We start from the raw sequence: 19915 nt of genomic DNA, 5'->3' as shown, positions 1-19915 counted from the left end.
GAGTGGGTTGGTAGGGGATTGGGGGGGTGGGTATGGGGGACTTTTGGGATAGCAAGTTTATAGCCATTTCCTGTGCAGTGGTTTTCTTTAATGTCAGCACATCTTCGTTGTTATTTAAAATGCTCTTTTGTTTTAATACTTTGGTGGAGTGTGATATACAGAATTTAAACATGGAGTTGCCATCAGAGCCTAAGCCTTATCTTTTTGCATAATTATTTATTCTGTGCATGTTTGGACATGTACATCAGTCATCATGAGCATGTCATCATGCTGAGCCAGTTCTCTACTTCCAGCATGTGGATTCCAGGGGTCAAGCTCAGGTCATTAGGCTTGGCAGAAAGCACCTTTACTTGCTAAGCCATCTCAATTGCTCCTGTATGTTTTGATATAATGTTTAAGAGGTCTAGATTCCATACTGAGATAGATGCATAGATAGATAGATAGATAGATAGATAGATAGATAGATAGATAGATAGATAGATAGATAGATAGGTGACAGAAAATAGGCATATGATAGATAGGATATATATGGCTACTTAACTGCTTAATGATAATTATCCTTTTTCTGCATTTTTTCTTTTTGTCTTCGTTCTTCTTTCTTAGACTTTCTAACTAAATTCACTTTCCAAAATCTACTAGAGTCTTTTCAGTCTTAACACATGATATAAATTTATATATTGGAATCATTGATCACATCATATATCTTTATAAACTACTTCCTCTAAAGATTGTTTATTACATGAATACCAACTACCAAAGTTTCAGTGTTTTAATACAATATTTATTGCATTTCCATAGTTCAGCTCAAAGGGTCAGAAGGAGCAGCAAAAGAGTGGGTGCTGGTGGGCATTATAGTGTGGCATTGCTACAGGATCTTCTATTTCTCCCTGAGACAAGAGAGGCACAAGACCTTCACAGTAAGGGACATCATTTCTGCCCACATGCCTCTGGCCAGAATTCATGAGAGTTTTGGTAAACCTCAAAACTAGAAACACAGTATAGTTATGTGCTCAGGAGGCAAAGGACAAGGGATGCAGTGAACCACATGGTCTCTGCCACACTTCACTGGGGAGTAATGACATCCACTAACAGCTTTGTTCAAAAGTCCTTAAAAAGTATATTCTTTAAGTAAGCATGAAGTCTGATTTAATGAGCACCTCACAAACTCTCAAAGCCAAAGAAAGGTAGAGGACAGTCTTCTCATTGCTAGTCTGTTGTGTTCACTCCTCCAGTGCTTGCTACACTCTTCATCATGCATCCCATCTTGTTGCCTTCATCTGAATACAATGCTAAGTCTTGTGTGCACAAAATCATCCACAATGTTTCTCAAAAAACTCCTGGAGACCACAGAGATGGAATTAATTTTCTCTTTTGCTCCAGTCCAGATGAACAAGGAGTGAACATTCTTATAGTGCTCATGTTTCGATACCCATCTACTGACAGTCCAGAGCGAATCAAGAAAAGAATTGAAAGGACTTTTTATCAAAGTCTGAAGATCAAACAGTTGCCTTTGACTATTAATATACCATCATTCAGCCTCACACGTAAGTCTTTTGGGTGCTGTTTGTTATTTTTCTAATTCTCTTTGACTGCAGTCCCCTGTGCTTGTCATAAAAGTCTGGTTTATGTAACTTCCAATTTAGAAATTTACCACTTGTAAGTCTCTAAGTGAGCTTGGAGAGATGGCTGAGTAGTTAAGAATACTTACTGCTACTGTGAAGGACTCAAGTACAGTTTCCAGCTTCCATATGCCAGCACACAATTATCTGTAACTCAAGTTCCAATGTAGCCAACACCTCTTTTGATATCCTTGGGCTCTTGTATGTACATGGTACATGCACATGTACACACACACACACAAACACATGCACGTAGAAATTGACCAGCTTGAAAGTAAACTAAAATAAAAATTCACTATCAGGTAAAATTTAGAATTACAATATTTCCATACTTTATGATGAAGTTTCAATATTTTTTTACCATATCATACTATATATTTTAAAATACACCAAATGGTAGGCATTATTTTTAACATTTTACAGGTGGTGAGGTTGACATTAAACAAGGCCCTGAGACATGAATCAGCAAAAATAGGAGCCAGAATTAAACAGAAATATTATGAACCTCAGAATAATAAGTTAATTTTATTTTGTAAGTTAATTTTAGAGAGGTTGTTGTTGTTATTGATGGTGATGATGATAATGTTGTTTGTTTATATAAGATTTTCCCCATTTTTGTGAGTGTGTGTGACTATACAAGGCTATGCACACATGTGTGCAGATGCCAATGGAGGATTAAAGAGGATATTTGATTTCTTGGGGATAAAATTACAGGTGGGTGTGGATGCTGAGAACTGACCCCAGGTCCTCTGCAAGAACAATAAGTGATCTTGACCACTGAACCATGTCTATAGCCCAAACAGTTACTTTTTGCACCAAATAAACAATCATGTGTATGAAGAATGAGTCTGAAATAAGAGACATGACCTGTAAAGAGATCCTCTTAGTTATTACTTCAAAATATTTCCCTGTTACTTCTGAGAGAAAAATATGACTTGTTTTTCCCCAGAGTAGAAGAAAATGAAATTAAAATAGTTTATGACATTAAAAGGAAAAGCACCTAGAGCTAATTAGAATTCAAGCCAAGAGGGATTCTAGTGTTCTCTGACAAATTAATTAGCAAGTAAAATACTGCTTCCAATAAAATACTCTTTCAGATAATATTTTAAGATGCATGGATAGGACCTTTCTCTTTCCCCTTTATTTCTGTTCCTCAGTCTGTTGTCTATATCTCAGGACAGCAGGCATTCCAGCTATATGGCTTTATTTCATGAATATTGAAGTTTAGTTACTCTTGATATCATGTTAAAGAGGGAAGGGGTTTGAAGATCTTTCATGTACTTCTTTTAAGTTGGATTTTTAACATATTACATAGAGATAATGATCATGTTACCTACTATATATTATTTTGATTACATTATGGTACCAAAGAAAATAGGACATTCTTGTCATTATGCAGAGAGAAGTCTCAGAGCAAATCTTAATTATTAATACTACAGCTATGATCACATACTTAAAGTAAAATATCAACCATGGAAATTTACTGCATTATTAAAGCTATAATAGAATTTCTTACAGTTTTGAAAAGTAATTTTTGTCCTTGGTTATATGCAATGACATTTTTATCATATAGGCAATTTTCATCAAAATGAGTATATACTTATTTTGATATGCATAAGTATCTAAACTAATGCTTGATAACATATATCCATTTGCATATATTTTCTTCTGTTATATACATCATTCATTTAAAAAATGTCTCTGGGAAATCTCTAGTAGGGATTGGGACTCACATTTCTATTTGGACTTTTACAACAGAACAGAATACTTCAAAGTATGAAGTTTGGCATGGCGAGTACTTTGAGCTGAAATAAACCACGATGGCTCTCAAAAACCAGTTCTTTCTGCATCTCTCTCTCACCTGCTTTTCTCTCTTCTGCTCCAAGGCAAGTCATAGCAAGTAGAATTCCTCTTTCCTGAAGCAAGTACTGGGAATCTGATCCCCGTCTACCTTTCTGTGTAAGAACCGATCATAAAGGAATACTTTAACCTTTCTAAACATAAGACCTTCCTTTGAGAGAGTCCTGCCTGGGGAAGGAAAAAAAATGCTACTTAAAGGGATGAAGATTGATCAGACTAGGTCTCCTTGACACTCTTATCCCTACCTTGTTTCCAGCTACCTTTCTTATTCCACAGTGCATAGCTATGGGAGATCTGCAACCCTGTAGGTGCAACAACATTATGAACTAACCAGTATCCCGGAGCTCTTGACTCTAGCTGCATATGTATCAAAAGATGGCCTAGTCGGCCATCACTGGAAAGAGAGGCCCATTGGACTTGCAAACTTTATATGCCCNAGCTGCATATGTATCAAAAGATGGCCTAGTCGGCCATCACTGGAAAGAGAGGCCCATTGGACTTGCAAACTTTATATGCCCCAGTACAAGGGAACCCCAGGGCCAAAAACTGGGAATGGGTGGGTAGAGAAGTGGGGGGGGAGGGTATGGGGGACTTTTGGGATAGCATTGGAAATGTAATTGAGGAAAATACGTAATAAAAAAATATATAAAAAAAAAAGAGTTGAGAATGGACAGCCTCTTTGCATAGATTTCAATGTGGGCACTTCAATGTGAGAGAGGGTCTCAGGGAGAAGTCAGCAAGGTGCATGGGCAGATTTCCTAATTCTTGTTAGACTAGGACCTTAAAAGTGAGCACTGAGAGTCTTTCCCACCAATGACCATTGGGAATAAGGACAAAGTACACTGAATGACAACAATTGTTATTGAAGTTGGAGGTTACTTCTTAGATGTTGGCTATAGCCCCCCTAAAGAAAACCACTAGGACATTTCCACTTGCTCTTTCATTCATAATCTTTTTACTTGTTTATAATAGAAAACCATAAAATGAAATTCTCTGAGTTCATTTTCAAATGAAATTCCATTATTTGAGCCAATGATCAAGTCAGAGGGTTGTTATATTTTACTTGACTATAAAACTTCATCCTGAATTATGAATACTTTAAATAATTAGCAATGTTGTTTATGAACATGTGAGCAAAATAGCTCAGAAAAGGAACTGTGTTTTCATGTCAATTAACTTCTATTCCTTTATTACAGCCATTGACAGCAAAAAGATGAGAAATCTTCTCAATAGCCGTAAGTTCCAAAATCATTTGTGTATTTCATAATAAACAGAATGGATGATATTTATAAATAGCTACTACAGATCACCAACATTTTCTCTTTCTTCTTATAAATCAAATATTTAATTTTTACTTTTTTATTTTAATACTTAACATATTAGATTTCTATCAATATGATTTTATTCTTTATAGCTTATATATGCTGCATAGTATTCTAGCTACTATATTAATATTCTTAAAAGTATCTTTAATATTTCAAGAGAGGTCCAATTTGAAGTTTTTATTGTTACTTTTAGGGTTTTATCCTTTTAAGCTTTTGAGGTTTACTTCCTGCTTTGCACCTGAATATATTTTGAGTTTCTGTAGGCAAATATGTGCCTATTATCAATGTTGTGAGAACATATGCAAGTCTTTTCAAAGGTTGGTTTGAAGTTTTGTCAATAGAAAATTTGATATCAGGGAATAATAATTTTTCTAAAGTACTCTTAAATTTTATAAAATGAAAAATATTATTTAAATTAAAAATAAATCAATGATAATAAATAGTTTCTTCTTGTTACATGAAGGACAAATTAAGACCTATATTCAGAGTTAACAAAATGGTCAACAGTAAAACAAAAATCCTTTTCTGAACTTCACATGCTGCCATGGAAAGATTACCACAAAGATATTTCATATTTGGGACACAAGCTACTATACAGAATATTTTCCCTAGTCTAACTATATCTTAGTAGTTATGAGGCACACCAGATTGGTCAGTTTGTTTTTTGAGTTAGACTTGCAAATTTTAAGATTATCAGAGTTTTTGTTAGTTTCTGACCTGTGAGCTTGCCCCAATCCCATCTATCTTCCTCAAAGGATGCTAAGCTACCACATCCCCATTTGACATTAAAAGCCCAGGGCCACCTTCCCTTGGCAGAATACTTGGTCTGTGTAGCTGACTTCACTTTTCAGCTTCCAAATCTATTATTCATACAACTAAAACTGTTTTCATTTTGCTTGTCTTCTAAGGTCATTTATTATTTTTTGCTCATATTATCTAGCTACACTGTTTCTTTGTAAGAGACTTATTTTACAGCCCTGACTGGCTTTAGACTGACAAAATTCCTGTATAGGCAGCTCAAATGCTGGGATTACTAAAATATGCCAAGATGCCAGGCTGTATATGATTTAGGCAGAGATCCGGAAATTGAGTTCTCAACTAAATGCCTAAGCAAAAAGATAAATATTGCTTTTGAATCTCAGGGAAATCAATCCAGTACATATGTGTGTGTGTGTGTGTGTGTGTGTGTGTGTGTATCCAGAGACCCTGTGCTAAGGACAGGTTAAAAAGTTACTGAGGCAAAGAATTTTCTTTAAACACAAATCATGATTCTTTTTCTTATTGTCATGAAAACAGACGACTGTGTGTTTCTTTGCCAGGATGTGGGATAAGAATGTCATCTTCAAACATCCCATTACCAGCATCCTCTTCTACTGAACGCATTGTCCAAGGGAGGGAAACAGCTATGGAAGGAGAGTGGCCATGGCAGGCTAGCCTCCAGCTCATTGGGGCTGGCCATCAGTGTGGAGCCACACTCATCAGCAACACATGGCTGCTCACAGCAGCTCATTGCTTCTGGAAGTAAGTTCACAGGGTTCTGGGGAGCATTTATTTTCTAATCCTCTCTTGCCATTGATCTCAGTCTCACCAGCTTGTCCTCTGATGTGCCCCTACTGTGCCTTCTACATACTAGAAGAGACTGTGCTCTTGATTGTATCCTTGTGATTCTAGTGTTATCTTTCCTATAACATTACAGTTTATTCATTATGAAGACTACTATTGTCTTAGTTAGGGTTTTACTGCTGTGAACAGACACCATGACCAAGGCAAGTCTTATAAAAAACATTTAATTGGGGCTGGCTTACAGGTTCAGAGGTTCAGTCCATTATCATCAAGGTGGGAGCATGGCAGTATCCAGGCAGGCATGGCGCAGGAGGAGCTGAGAGTTCTATGTCTTCATCCAAAGGCTGCTAGTGGAAGACTGACTTCCAGGCAACTAGGGTGAGGATCTTATACCCACACCCACACTGACACACCCATTCCAACCAACTCACACCTATTCCAACAAGGCCACACCTTCAGATGGTGCCACTCCCTGATCCAAGGATATACAAACCATCACAACTATAAATTCAAAACAAATCAAAGATAATAAATAGTTTCTTCTGGTTACATGAAGGACAAATTAAGACCTATATTCAGAGTTAGGCTGAAAAGTAAAGTACTCTTGGCTTAGATGTGGAATCTCCTAACACCACATCCCTCTCTGGTACCCATTAGCTTGGAAGTAAGCAATTTGTGTCCCTCTCCAAGGTTGGGCAGACAGAAGGAGAAAAGTTAGCCACCTTGGTTCTGTTCCCCTACAAATAATCTCTGTGGCTTCTTACAGTCAAGACCCTGTGTTATTTGATTACAAAAAAAGAAGGCTTAGAAATCTGTTTTGATGCGCTCCCTTCTCATTACATTATCCAGGAAAACCCACGGGTGTGCATGACTCAGAAGGTGTATAGAGAGTAGCAGAGACATACCTTGTCACTCTGTCCTCATAGCAGGAATTCTGATCATGTTTAGCACAATTGAACTCTCAGCTTGATCTTACGGTTGTTGCTCTCAAAACTTTGACATACACAGTCTCTCTAGAGAACCTGGTGATTGAAGCACGTAACCTTTTCTCCCTTGCAGATCACCATCAGCATAGGGAGAATCTCACAAGGCAGGAGGGTCTCTGAATCAAGGCTACTTGCTTACACAGTGACACTGCCCACGTATTTCCCTAAAGTAGCTTTACTCTTCAAGGTGCTTCTTGGAGGCAAAAAAAAAAAAAAAAAAAAAAAAAAAAAAAAAAAAAAAAGCTCATTCTTCTAAGGGCAGCAAGAGAATGATTCCAAGACATTTAACTGTTTTCTACATAGTCAAGGTGTAATGAGACTGAAGGAGAGACTCATTATTGCATATCTATAAACCCAAAGCTACTAATACCATGTCTTCATGACAAACACAAGACCCATTTGCTTGTTAAGATTTTCTGACATTTTCATATGATTATAGTTTTCCAATGTTAGTATTTCTATTTTTGTGAGAGCTTTAATCCACTTTAATTTACAATTGAGCTTTGTATAAAGTAAAAATTACAACCAGAATGCCAGCTTAATATTAGTAATGAGTATAAATACTTACTTTAGTGAGTCGAGTGTAATTTCTGGGGAAGGACAGAGATCTACATAGGACCTGAACATTGAAGCTGATAATGATATTGGTCTTAGCAACATAATTTTTTATACTATGAAAAGGATGGAAATATATTCAAAGGGTAATAGAATGTAGAAGTGCAGGGCTTTTGAAAATACTTTTACGGAATATATAAATGAAATATGGCAAAAAAAATTGGTAGATGATGAAAGCTATGATTTCAAAGGAATACTTTTTAAAATATGGCAAATATAGCATGTTTGATAATGATAAAAATAATCCAAAGAGCTGTGTAAGGTGATGATAATTTAAGAAGAGAATATATTTTGAGCATGATATAATTTCATATAATTGTATACTTGAAATACTATTTAGAGAATAGTATTTCAAGGAATAAAGGAATATTTTGACGATAATATAGAAGTTATTCAAATAGCCTTAATATTTAAATGACTTCTTCTATAGCAGTAGTATGTTTAAAAAAATGGTGTTCAAGTCCAATCCTAGCACTTCATGTCCATGTCTTTCCTCCAGTCTTTAAGAAACAACAAAGTTTTTAATAAGATGTAGGGAGACAAGACGTAGCGAGACTGGAGGATCTCTTAGTGTTCTTATTCACAGAGCCGGGGAGTTTGGGCCTATTGTGTGTCTCTGATGGTACACAAAGGGATGGACACTCTATTTTTCTTCTCAAATAGTGAAATTCTTAACTCCTGGAGTCATGTTAATCATTACCTCTCCTAGAATTCTAGTAGTGGATGCCTAGGTATCAAATGAAGGATACAGTCCTAGTGTGTCTATACTGAACAAAATTTCCATAAATAAATAAAATTATTATTTAATTAATCAATTAACAGGTAACAAAGAACTTTTTTCCTCCTCCTGTAGGAAGACCAGGATGTGCCTGGTTATCCCTGGAAAGTCCTGTGTACTTTGAATAATACATGAAAACTGATGGCTTTTTACTATTCTTAAAAGTTGATGATTCAGGGAGGGGGGATGATGTAAATATATTATAACCTCAAAAGGTAGAAAAATACTTTTTTGGGGGGGGGAGTTCGAGACGGGTTTCTCTGTATAGCCCTGGCTGTCCTGAAACTCACTTTGTAGACCAGGCTGGTCTGGAACTCAGAAATCCACCTGCCTCTGCCTCCCAAGTGCTGGGATTAAAGATGTGCGCCACCATGCCCTGCTCAGAAAATTACTTTTGAAAAAGGCAGACAGACAGGAAAGGAAGAAAGAGAGAAAGGAAGAAAAGAAGGAAGGAATAAAAAGGAAGGAAGGAAGGAAAGAGGAAGGAAGGAAGGAAGGAAGAGAAAGTCCTGACTTCAAGCAAGTAATACAGAATGTAAAGCTCGTGGGTTGGAGAGATGGCTGTATGGTTCTACTCTTGAGGAGGACCTGGGTTCCATTCCCGGCAACATACTAAACGTTGAACAACTGCCTGTAACCTCAGCTTCAGCTACTCAGATGCATCTTGCCTATGCTGATACCTGTATTCATGTACACATAGTCACACACAGGCAAATAAAAAGATCTTTTAAAAGTGTTGATCATTCACCAATGTGGTGATCACTTATAAATGAGGAAATTCATCTTTTAACCTCTCCTCTGTGATTTCCTGCTATGTAATTTCTCGTCACTCAAACAATTTCTGGCTTCTGTATGCGTCTAATCATTCATGGTGTGAATAATTCTAAAGGGATTGAAAGGTCTTTGGAGAACTATAGCAGACAAGAGACAATTGGGCTGTATGAAATTTGTGACATAACCCTGGGAAGGAAAATTATCTATATGAAGGAAGAGTTGGTAATAGGGGAACTGAGCAGACTGTAGAGAAGGGCTTCCAGTAAGGGCAGCTTAGCCCTTGAATGTCAGGAAGGGGTGTGGCCATGGGTGGGGAGACAACTCTGCATGTGAGGAACTGCACAGTAGGCACATTCCACTTAGCCTCAGAGATCACAGCAAACAAGAGCCAACAAGTAAGTCATCAGATCAGAATGGGTGTTTGATGCAAAGGGAACTTACCTTTGCAAAGGAAATATGTTGATTTCCTAAAAGAAAGCAAAATACTATTTTTTCTTTTTGCACAATTCATTCAAATGGAAGAACAAGAACCCGAAGAACTCCTAACAAGGCCCAAATTTAAATTTTGGAAATGCTAGTGCTACTACTTACTTAATTAATTAAACTTCTTTTTCATGGAGCTACCTACCTACAGTCAGTTCTCTCAACATGGGAATTGTTCAAATGCATAATACTAAAAATTGGGCAGGTGTATAATTTTTACTTTCTTCTTCTTCTTCTTCTTCTTCTTCTTCTTCTTCTTCTTCTTCTTCTTCTTCTTCTTCTTCTTCTTCTTCTTCTTCTTCTTCTTCTTCTTCTTCTTCTTCTTCTTCTTCTTCTTCTTCTTCTTCTTCTTCTTCTTCTTCTTCTTCTTCTTCTTCTTCTTCTTCTTCCTTCTTCTTCTTCTTCTTCCCCTCCTCCTCCCCCTCTCCCTCCCCCCTTCCCCTTCTCCTCCTCCTTCTTCCCCTCCCCCTCCCCTCCTCCCTTCCCCTCTCCTCCTTCTTCTTCCTCTTCTTCCTCCGCATCCTCTTCCTCCTCCTCCTCCTCCTTTCTTCTTCTTTAGAAGGTAATGTGAACATCACAAAACTTATCCTTTAATTTTCTGCAGAAACAGAGACCCAACTAAATGGATTGTCACCTTTGGTACAACTATAACACCACCTTTAGTCAAACGAAGTGTTGGGAAGATTATCATCCATGAAGAGTACCACAGAGATACCAATGAAAACGACATTGCTCTAGCTCAGCTAACCACCCGTGTCGAGTTTTCAAATGTGGTTCAGAGAGTCTGCCTCCCAGATTCATCTATGAAATTGCCACCGAAAACAAGTGTTTTTGTCACAGGATTTGGGTCTATTGTAGATGATGGTGAGTAGTTTCAACATGCTTTTCAAAATACAAAAGTATTTTCATAAAAATCATGGTGCAGGGCCTGGGACTCAGTTTGCAAAGTATTAAACAAAAAGATATGAGTAATGGGTCCTAGCTACCATGTGAAAGCTGAGTATAATGGTTCATAACTGTAATAGATGAAGTCCATATTCAGTGAGATACCCTAAATCTCAAACACCATCTCAAAATTAGCTGAGAGTTATTGAAGAAAATACTGACCATCAACTCCTATTCTCCACATGCATGTACCATAAACATGCACTTGTACCCATATTCATATGTGCACACATACAAACAGACACACATAAGCTACACACAGGCACACACAGTTGATGATGATGATGGTGGTGGTGGTGGTGGTGGTGGTGGAGGTGGTGGAGGTGGTGGTGGTGCTGCTGCTGCTGATGGCTGCAAAGTTCATAGGGTTTTAGCCCTTGGAATGGGGAGCTGTTGCTTGAGAAGTAAAAGATGGAAAGGCTTGTTTCGAAGTTCACAATTGAAACAGTGGTGAGAAACAACAGAGACTAGGAAAGAAGAAAAGAAGAGAATAAGTTAGAGAATATAATAAAGAACTAGCTAAAAACAAACTGTATACTTCCTTGAAGTAAATACTTTTAGGCACCCTTATATTTTAAATACCACTCTTGATGATGTCTTTTCTTTATTTTCCTTCTATCTTCTCTTTAGAAATATTTAAAGATATCAAGTCTAAGAACTATATGAATTGAAAATAGAAACTTAAGAATTTTAAGTACTAATCTGCTACCCACAGAGAGATTAATTGGATAGTTAACATACTGCTAACATTTAGCGTTCAATGAAGAATCTACTAAAAGCATGGGGATGGGTGCGGACCTTTAATCTCAGCACTTGGGAGGTAGCAGCAGACAGATCTCTGAGCTTGAGGCAGCCTGGTCTACAGATCAAGTTTCAAAATAGCTAGGGCTACACAGAGAACAGTCCTGTCTGGATCCCCATCCCCCTGGAAACAGTCCACTGAAGAAAACAGAAGGCATGCCACATGCTGAAACATGCAGCCTAACTTTGAAAGTACAACTCTGATATGTGAAATTTTCTCACATATCCTATACATAAACTCAGGCTTGGCAGGATGTGTTTTTATAATTTTCATTTTCACTACTCACTCATATTTATTCCACCATTGCTTGACCCAAACCCTAAACTGTTTCCTGTCTGTAACTCAAGCATGCAGGACCCTCCACTTCCAATCCCCATCTCTCTTCTGCCATAAGATGGCTGATACAAATCTCTCGTCCATTTGATTTTCCATGTTACTAAACTCTTTAAATGATGCAGTACAAATGACAGCAGGGAGAATACTTCTCTGTGTTGCGTCCTGCTTTCTGCTTTATATTATCTGGAAAAAACAGTTGTATTTATTCGCAGTTTGGATTATACTAGTGTGATTGGTCTTTCTGAGCATGTAGTGAAAACTGCAGAATGTGTTCCTGTAAAAAGTCTTGTATACAAATAATATCTTTATGTAGTTTCATGTGTATATAATATATTATGAATAATATATTACTATTATAATCCATGTGTATATAATAGGGCCTACACAAAATAAACTCCGGCAGGCCAGGGTGGAAACCATAGGCTCTGATGTGTGCAACAGAAAGGATGTATACGATGGTCTGATAACTCCAGGGATGCTGTGCGCTGGATTCATGGAAGGAAAAATAGATGCATGTAAGGTAAGTTGGAAGTCAAAATCAAACCTTCTAAAGGAAGTTTCATTAGATAATCCTGAGCTTGGCATGTGCTCATGGGGCAATTGTATTGAGTGTTTGGTGTGCATTAACCCAAAGTAAAGCACTGTTAGTGTGTAGCATTTCATTTACTGCAGTAGATACATGCAACACTATCATTTCCTCATTTTCCATACTAGAAAATGAAAGTCAAAGGTCCCCTTTTTTGGTCCACACAGTTACTTTATGCTTCATTACTTTTTCCTTCTTCTATTTTTTTTTCCTTTGTGGAAGGGAGTGGGAGATTGAGACAGTGTCTCCTATAGTAGTTGTCCAGGTCAGTCTCTAACTTGCTATGTAGCTGAGGATGACTTGAACTCTTGATCTTCTTTTCTACACCACCCAAGTGCTGGGAATATAAGAGTGCACAACCATGCTTGACTTCATTCTTTTCTGGAAGAACTGCTCCTCTGAATGACTCAATTTTCTTGGAGCCCAAAGGGCTCCCAGAACTAGAAGGCAGGTTTCTTTTGCCAGGCATTGAGAGTTTGATTAGTGTATGGTGCTTGAGGGAACATTTTCACCCTATGTAGTAAAGTCCACTGTGTGTGTGTGTGTGTGTGTGTGTGTGTGTGTGTGTGTGTGTGTGTGTGTGAGTGTGTGTGTGTGTGTGTGTGGTATATCCCAGTACATGCATGTGCATATATGTGTGTGTGCATGCATGCATATGCATGTGTGTATGCATGTGTGTGTGTGGTGTTTAAGAGAGCTTACAAAATAATATATTATAAAATAATATATTTCCTGTGACCTTTCAAACGTCTTCAAAGTTATTTATCTCTCTGTCCTGTCTCTCCCTCTGTATTATTCTTTCCCACCCTACAATTAGGTATCCCTCCTCATTTCCACATTTTTTCCTTCATAACAGATTCTTCAGAGCTAGATCCCCTACCCTCCATGTTCCATTTGTATTTTCATGACTTCTGTGGTCACTCCAGGTTATATCCTCAGATCTAAAGATTCATAGTTAAAATCCACAAATAAGACAAGACAGGTTATTTCACTCAGTACATTTTCCATCTATTTATCAGAAGCATTCATGATTTTCTGTTACTTTATTGCCTAATAGAATCCCATTGTAGCACATTTTTATTATTCATTATTGAGTAGGACATTTAGTCTGCCTCTGTTTTCTATCTATCATGAATAGAGTGCTCCTTTTTGTTGTTTATCTATTATATATTTTATATATTTATGTTCTGTACTTTATTTCCTTCTGCTTGCCAAATTTGACCTTGGTTTGTTCAGTTTTATCCCTTTTCATGGAATAATGTTATATTTAATTAAGATTTTTGGTTCTTTATTCTGATCTAGCTATGCAATATGTAAGCTTCCCTAAGCTTCTATTTTCCATGTACCTTATAAGGTTTTGGAATTCTGTTTCAATTTTTGTTTGTCTTAAAACAAAAGTATTTTATTAATTTCCTTTTATCCTATTTTTGTGAATTTGTACAGATTTTTTTCTAATTGATTGATCTATAATTCCAAGTCACTCTGGTTCCAGGGAGGCCTCTGTAAATCACCTATTCTCTATGACTCAACCCTCCCTCTCCATTCAAGTTCCTGTTTTCACTGATCATTAGAGGGAGGTTCACCCTAGCTCTGTGTCTCTTATAGTTAACATTTACCTCACAACTGGTTCTGTTTTATTATTGTTGTTAGATGTCTTGGGGGAAAATATTTTGACCCAGATTCTGCTTGCTAGAATCCTACTTTGTGGCTTTATCTGATTTTTGGAAAGAACATCTATGTCTGTTGTCTCTATTCCTCATGTTCTTCTAGTGCTTTCAACAAGCAGTATTGGGTCTTCTCTGTTATTTTCTCCAAAGAGTTCTTCCTATTGACTCATGAGTGACATCAATGCTAAATTCTAACAGTCATCTTTGACACAGTTCCTAAAAAACAAAAACAAAAACAAAAAAACCCCAACAACTTAGGAACAGCATTTAATAATGCTTATTTCTCCCTTTCTTAAGGCGTGGTCTTCTTCTGGTTCTGAATTATTTCCATCCATTTCCATTGAATCTGATGGATTTATTTTTTACCTTTGTGATAACTTCTCTCTCACCAGTTCTCCATTGCACCCCCACTCTCTCTTTCCTCTTAACACTCCTCACTGGTCACCTCGTTTTCACTTTAGTACTCTTTTAGTGCATTTGTCAGATAAATTCAGCAATATTTATAGGATGCTGCTCTAGTTTATCAAATACATCCTTAACATATTTCAGTGACCACATTTTGTTCTTACCATTGGACACGCAAACTTTATATGCCCCAGTACAGGGGAACGCCAGGGCCAAAAAGTGGGAATGGGTGGGTAGGGGAGTGTTGGGGGGGAGGGTATGGGGGACTTTTGGGATAGCATTGGAAATGTAATTGAGGAAAATACATAATAAAAATATTTAAAAAAATAATAATAACTAAAAAAAAATTACAAAGCCAAGCTTTCTAAACAAAGAGCACAGTGTTTCATAGTAACTCCTGGCCCTATTCACCAGCCACCACACATATCACTGAACTCTCCCTGTTATTTTCCTTATACCTCCAATACTATCTTTTTCATTCTTGCATCAGATGGATTCCTACATACCTCAGAGCCTTAGCAAAAATGTTCCCCCCTATCCAAGGTACCGTACATTACTACTTTCTGACACACAATCAACATCTCTACTTTCTCATATCAATATAATTATATTTCCCAGAGATGTATAGGGAAAAATCTACCCTGAAAAATCAAATATTCATATTGTATGTTTCTCTGCCGGTTACCATAGTTATTGTTTGTCTCTTTGGGGGGCTTACTTAAATATTAGCCTATTTAATCTATACTTCAAGCTCTGTTAGCATAATGAAGCTTTCATTTTTGGATCTTCATTCTATCCCCAATAACTGTCAGAATGTGTTGGGCATGTAATCAGAACTAAATCCATACTTGGTAAGACTATATGGGAGAGGTTAGAAATGGCTTACTGATTAAAGGTTCCTAGGCTCTTCTAGAACACCAGAGTTTGCATCCCAGCACCCATCTTAGGCTGCCCGCACCCATTAACTTCAGCTCAAGGGAATCCAGTGTCTTCTTCTGAACTCTACAGGCACCTGCACATCTCTCTGTCTGTCTGTCTGTCTGTCTGTCTGTCTGTCTGTCTGTCTGTCTCCCTCTCCCTTGTCTCTCCCTTGGCCTCTCTGTTTCACTCTCCCTTAACTTCCTCTCCTTCTTCCTCCGCCTCTCCCTTGTCTCCTTCTCCCTTTCCCCATCATATATCATTTTTCAGCCTGAGTAAATGGAAGAAAAAAGTAAAAGATGCAAAAAAAAGTTAAAATATTTTACAAAACCTTGCCCATGATTGACAGAACTGGGCCTAAAACTTGGGCATTTTAACATCTGAGAACATATTTTTACCTTCTATAACAGCATCTGTCTATGTAATCTCCCTCTTTACATGAAAGAGATAAAGGAACATTTTTTTTAAAAGATTTATTTATTTTATGTATATGAGTACACTGTAGCTGTATAGGTTGCTGGGATTTGAACTCAAGTCCTTCGGAAGAGCAGTCAGTGCTCTTACCCACTGAGCCATCTCTCCATCTCTAGAGGAACATTTATAATTCAGCCAAAACATATAAATTAGAAGTAGATGAGTATAAGAAAAAGAGACCAAGATCTGGGCAATGGAGTGTAGTCAGATCAGTGGTCTTCAGAAGCAATATTTGAAATTTTCTCTTTACTATGATACATGATAGTCTCATATGTAACATTTTATGTGAAAATACTGTTCCCAAATCACAAAATATATGTAGAACATGTCTAACCAAACAAATAAAAATAGGATGATAAGCCAGAAATAATAAAATCATTCCATATGAATGATGATTGGTCTTTCTACTGAAAAAGAAAATGTACTTTGAGGTTCAACCCAATAGAAAGACATACAGTCTATTAACAGACTGTCCATTTAACAATCATTTCTTTTTTTGTGTTTCTTCTTTTTCTTCTTTTGGAGGACAAGGTCTGTGGGAAAGAGATGATTATTATGATATTGACTGGAGTTTTTTCTATTGCAGGGTGATTCTGGTGGACCTTTGGTTTATGACAATCGGGACATCTGGTACATTGTGGGCATAGTAAGTTGGGGACAATCTTGTGCTCTTCCAAATAAGCCTGGAGTCTACACAAGAGTGACTAAGTATCGAGACTGGATAGCCTCCAAGACTGGCCTCTAAAGTATACTGTTGCGAGTGATGGTCATAGCCCATGAAGCAGAATACCTGCAGATTGTACAGTATTACTTAGAGAGTTGTGAGCTACAGTCACAGCCCATGGAGCAGGATGGCTGCAGATTGTACATTATGCGCATTATTACTTAGAGTCACTGGGGGTAAATGAGTGCTTCTGCCAGATGTGAAGGACTCTTCAGATGGAGACCAATTTAATATCATGAGGTGACTTTGTGTGCATAAACTTTTACCAAGAAGGAAGAAAACTTAGCAAATGACAGGCAGCACCAGTACCTCACTCGTAAAGGTGAATCCTTAATGTGACAAACACAAATAGCTTCCCTCAGGATATAAAGAGCTGCCAAGCTGCTACGATCTTACCTCATATAATGCGTAGAACTCCAGGACTCATCTTACAAATGTCAGCTAGTATCTTCCTTAAGGATTCAAGACACAAGCATTTTAGAATTCATACCTGGACATTCAACTGCTACAATGAAGGAGTGTGTAACCTGCAGTAAAACTTGAACTCTAACCTGCATTTGCAGCTGACCAAGCAGAGCTTTATTCTCAACCACAGGAACTGCCATTATTTAAATGCATATGAACTTGCCATTATACTATGTAATGTCCTCAAGCAGTAGCTTTAGGAAGCATATTGAGTTGATAAGAATCATTTCTGGCTTACTCCTTAGCAGTGTCTTGCTATCCACATATAAATCATATTTAGCCCATCAAAGAGAAAAATAAAATTAGTACAAGTATATTTCCACTAATATAAGAAGAATTAAAGGAAGCTGATGAACGCAGAATAATCTGAAATATAGTTAGTGACATGGCACTCAAAACTTTTGATGGAACATGTTTTCCAAATATTTATTTATAAATGTTTTGACATAAGCAAATGGTAGCTGTTGCTACCATCATAAGTTACCAGCTCATTGCCAAGTTATATGTCTATCAAAATGTCAGGCGGGAAGTGCCTTACGGAAAACACTTAGTACAGTGCTTAGTACTAAGTACTAAGTACTAAGTACTAAATAGTGAGTGTCCCAGCAAAAGGGCTTAACTATAGTTCAAAGCCTGGTGGTTGGCATAGTGTTAGTGAGCCCATATTGTCTGAGCAAGGCCAGTGGCTCACGAATTTTGTCTCTGCCCTATGCAAAGTATATGCTTTTATGCTAATGACCCAATATCTCTCTGTTAGTTAGCTCTTTCATCTGGATGGTGTGAATTAAAATACTACCTCATTGTGGGATTTTTTTTTGAGGGTTACATGTATTAATACATGTAAAGTATTTGCAATAGCATCTGCACACAGTAAGTTCTTAGGATGAATAAGCTACTATCAATATTAATGTTCCTTGGACTTTAAAAGCACATTGTACTTTTAAATGTCCTACTTATTCCAAAGATGCAAATAATTTCAAAGTACCTTAAATTACACTGTTGAAAAGCAGATCGAGTATCAGTTTTTCAAAATCACTTTCATGTTTTCTGGATTTAATTTTGATCTATGTCTACTATAGATGACCTGTGTCTACAGGGTGATGGCTGCCATGCTTGGAACTAAACTATAGCCGAGTGTCAGTATTGACCTCCTGCCCTCAGCTGTGAGGTTTGCAAGTTACTTTGACTTAGCAGGCAAAAACTGTGGCATAGCCATTGTTGAATGGCTAAAAGTTTTGTTTCCTTTTGAGTTTACATGTAATTGGTTTTATATGTAACATTTGTAACCGAGATTAATACAACCTTTTCAAAGTCTCTGAGGTGCTCTAAGTTGCATCTCAATGAACTACGAGCACAAAGAGGTCATGTCTGGTCACTTAAAAAATTAAAGCTGGGCATGACTGATGTTGGATCTTTTTCTTTTAATTTAAATAAATGACTGTTTTTGGTAGATATGGGAAGGCAAATCTGTCTACCAAAAAGACCTTTATTCTTTCCTTTGTAAGTCTCTAACAATAGATACATGCTTGTGTATAATTTTATTTATAGTTCATCAAACTGTGATAACTTTTTTTTAAGTACTCGTGAAACTCTGTATAGTGATTTAAACCTTCCATGCTTAGTTAGATTGAATTAGATGATAATTTAACAGGAATAAGAAAAATAAATATAAAAAGTCATATGAATCCTAAAAGAAAAGTGTATTTTTTATAACAGTGTTTGTATGTCTTAGTTCATGTTTGGTATTTGACTTATTGATCGAATGTCACAAAAGTCAAGTAATCTTGTACTCCATGTTTTCCACCTGATATATGGGTTACTAAGCTGTCTACCTCATAGCATTCCTGTGAGGGATTCTTGTAAATAATAAAGTTGAAAAGTTGGAGAACATTTAAAGATCTTGAAAAATACAGAGTACATTATTGTTAATAGATACCAATATAGATGATACAGAAAATGCATTTAGATTATGAAGATTGACACATTTTGCTCTTTGCAATGTTGTGGTTTTATTGCTTTGTACATTTGGCAAACATAAAAATGGTTAACAACACACAAGAAAATGGTCTTGCCTCCTCTGTATTGACACTATAGTAATTTTAGTACTCTTTTAATCGAAAGCCAGATATAGGCTTAAAAGAACAGAAAAAAATCAATTAGATGTATAGAAAATGTAATAATCCCTACAAAACAGAATCTCTTGAAACCTAGGGTTCTGACTAAAGGTTATTTATTTATTTTTTTTGGAGGAGAAAGACTAAGCCAAAACTTTTGGTAGTAATAAGCCATGATTCTGACATCTTTATAATTCACCAACAATAAGAGCAATAAAATATATCTATCCTTTCAACTAAATAAACTTTAAAATTTTTTTATTTTATTTTATTTTAATTGGATATTTTATTTATTTACATTTCAAATGTTATCTCCTTTCCTGGTTTCCCCTCTGCAATCCCCCATTCCATCCTCCCTTACCCTGCTTCTATGAGTGTGCTCCCCCACCCACCCACCCACCCACCTACACCCACATCACAACCCTAGTATTCTTCTACATCAAGCCTTCACAGAACCAAGGGCCACTCCTCCCACT

General features: G+C 36.9%; 1 protein-coding gene across 1 annotated transcript in view; it reads left to right on the top strand.

Moving 5' to 3' along the window:
- Positions 1–19682, top strand: part of LOC110295242 (transmembrane protease serine 11F) — an 83177-nt gene extending 63495 nt beyond the window's left edge. The window contains exons 6-11 of the mRNA XM_021163730.1: positions 1381–1544; positions 4676–4714; positions 6124–6325; positions 10608–10867; positions 12464–12606; positions 16723–19682. Coding sequence (XP_021019389.1) covers positions 1381–1544; positions 4676–4714; positions 6124–6325; positions 10608–10867; positions 12464–12606; positions 16723–16881 — 967 coding nt within the window. The 3' untranslated portion in view covers positions 16882–19682. The remainder of the gene's footprint in view (positions 1–1380; positions 1545–4675; positions 4715–6123; positions 6326–10607; positions 10868–12463; positions 12607–16722) is intronic.
- Positions 19683–19915: the final 233 nt, after the last annotated feature.

The sequence above is a fragment of the Mus caroli genome, chromosome 5 (assembly GCF_900094665.2).
Source record: "Mus caroli chromosome 5, CAROLI_EIJ_v1.1, whole genome shotgun sequence".
In the NCBI taxonomy this organism is placed as follows: domain Eukaryota; kingdom Metazoa; phylum Chordata; class Mammalia; order Rodentia; family Muridae; genus Mus; species Mus caroli.
This window is presented reverse-complemented; position numbering and strand designations above follow the sequence as displayed.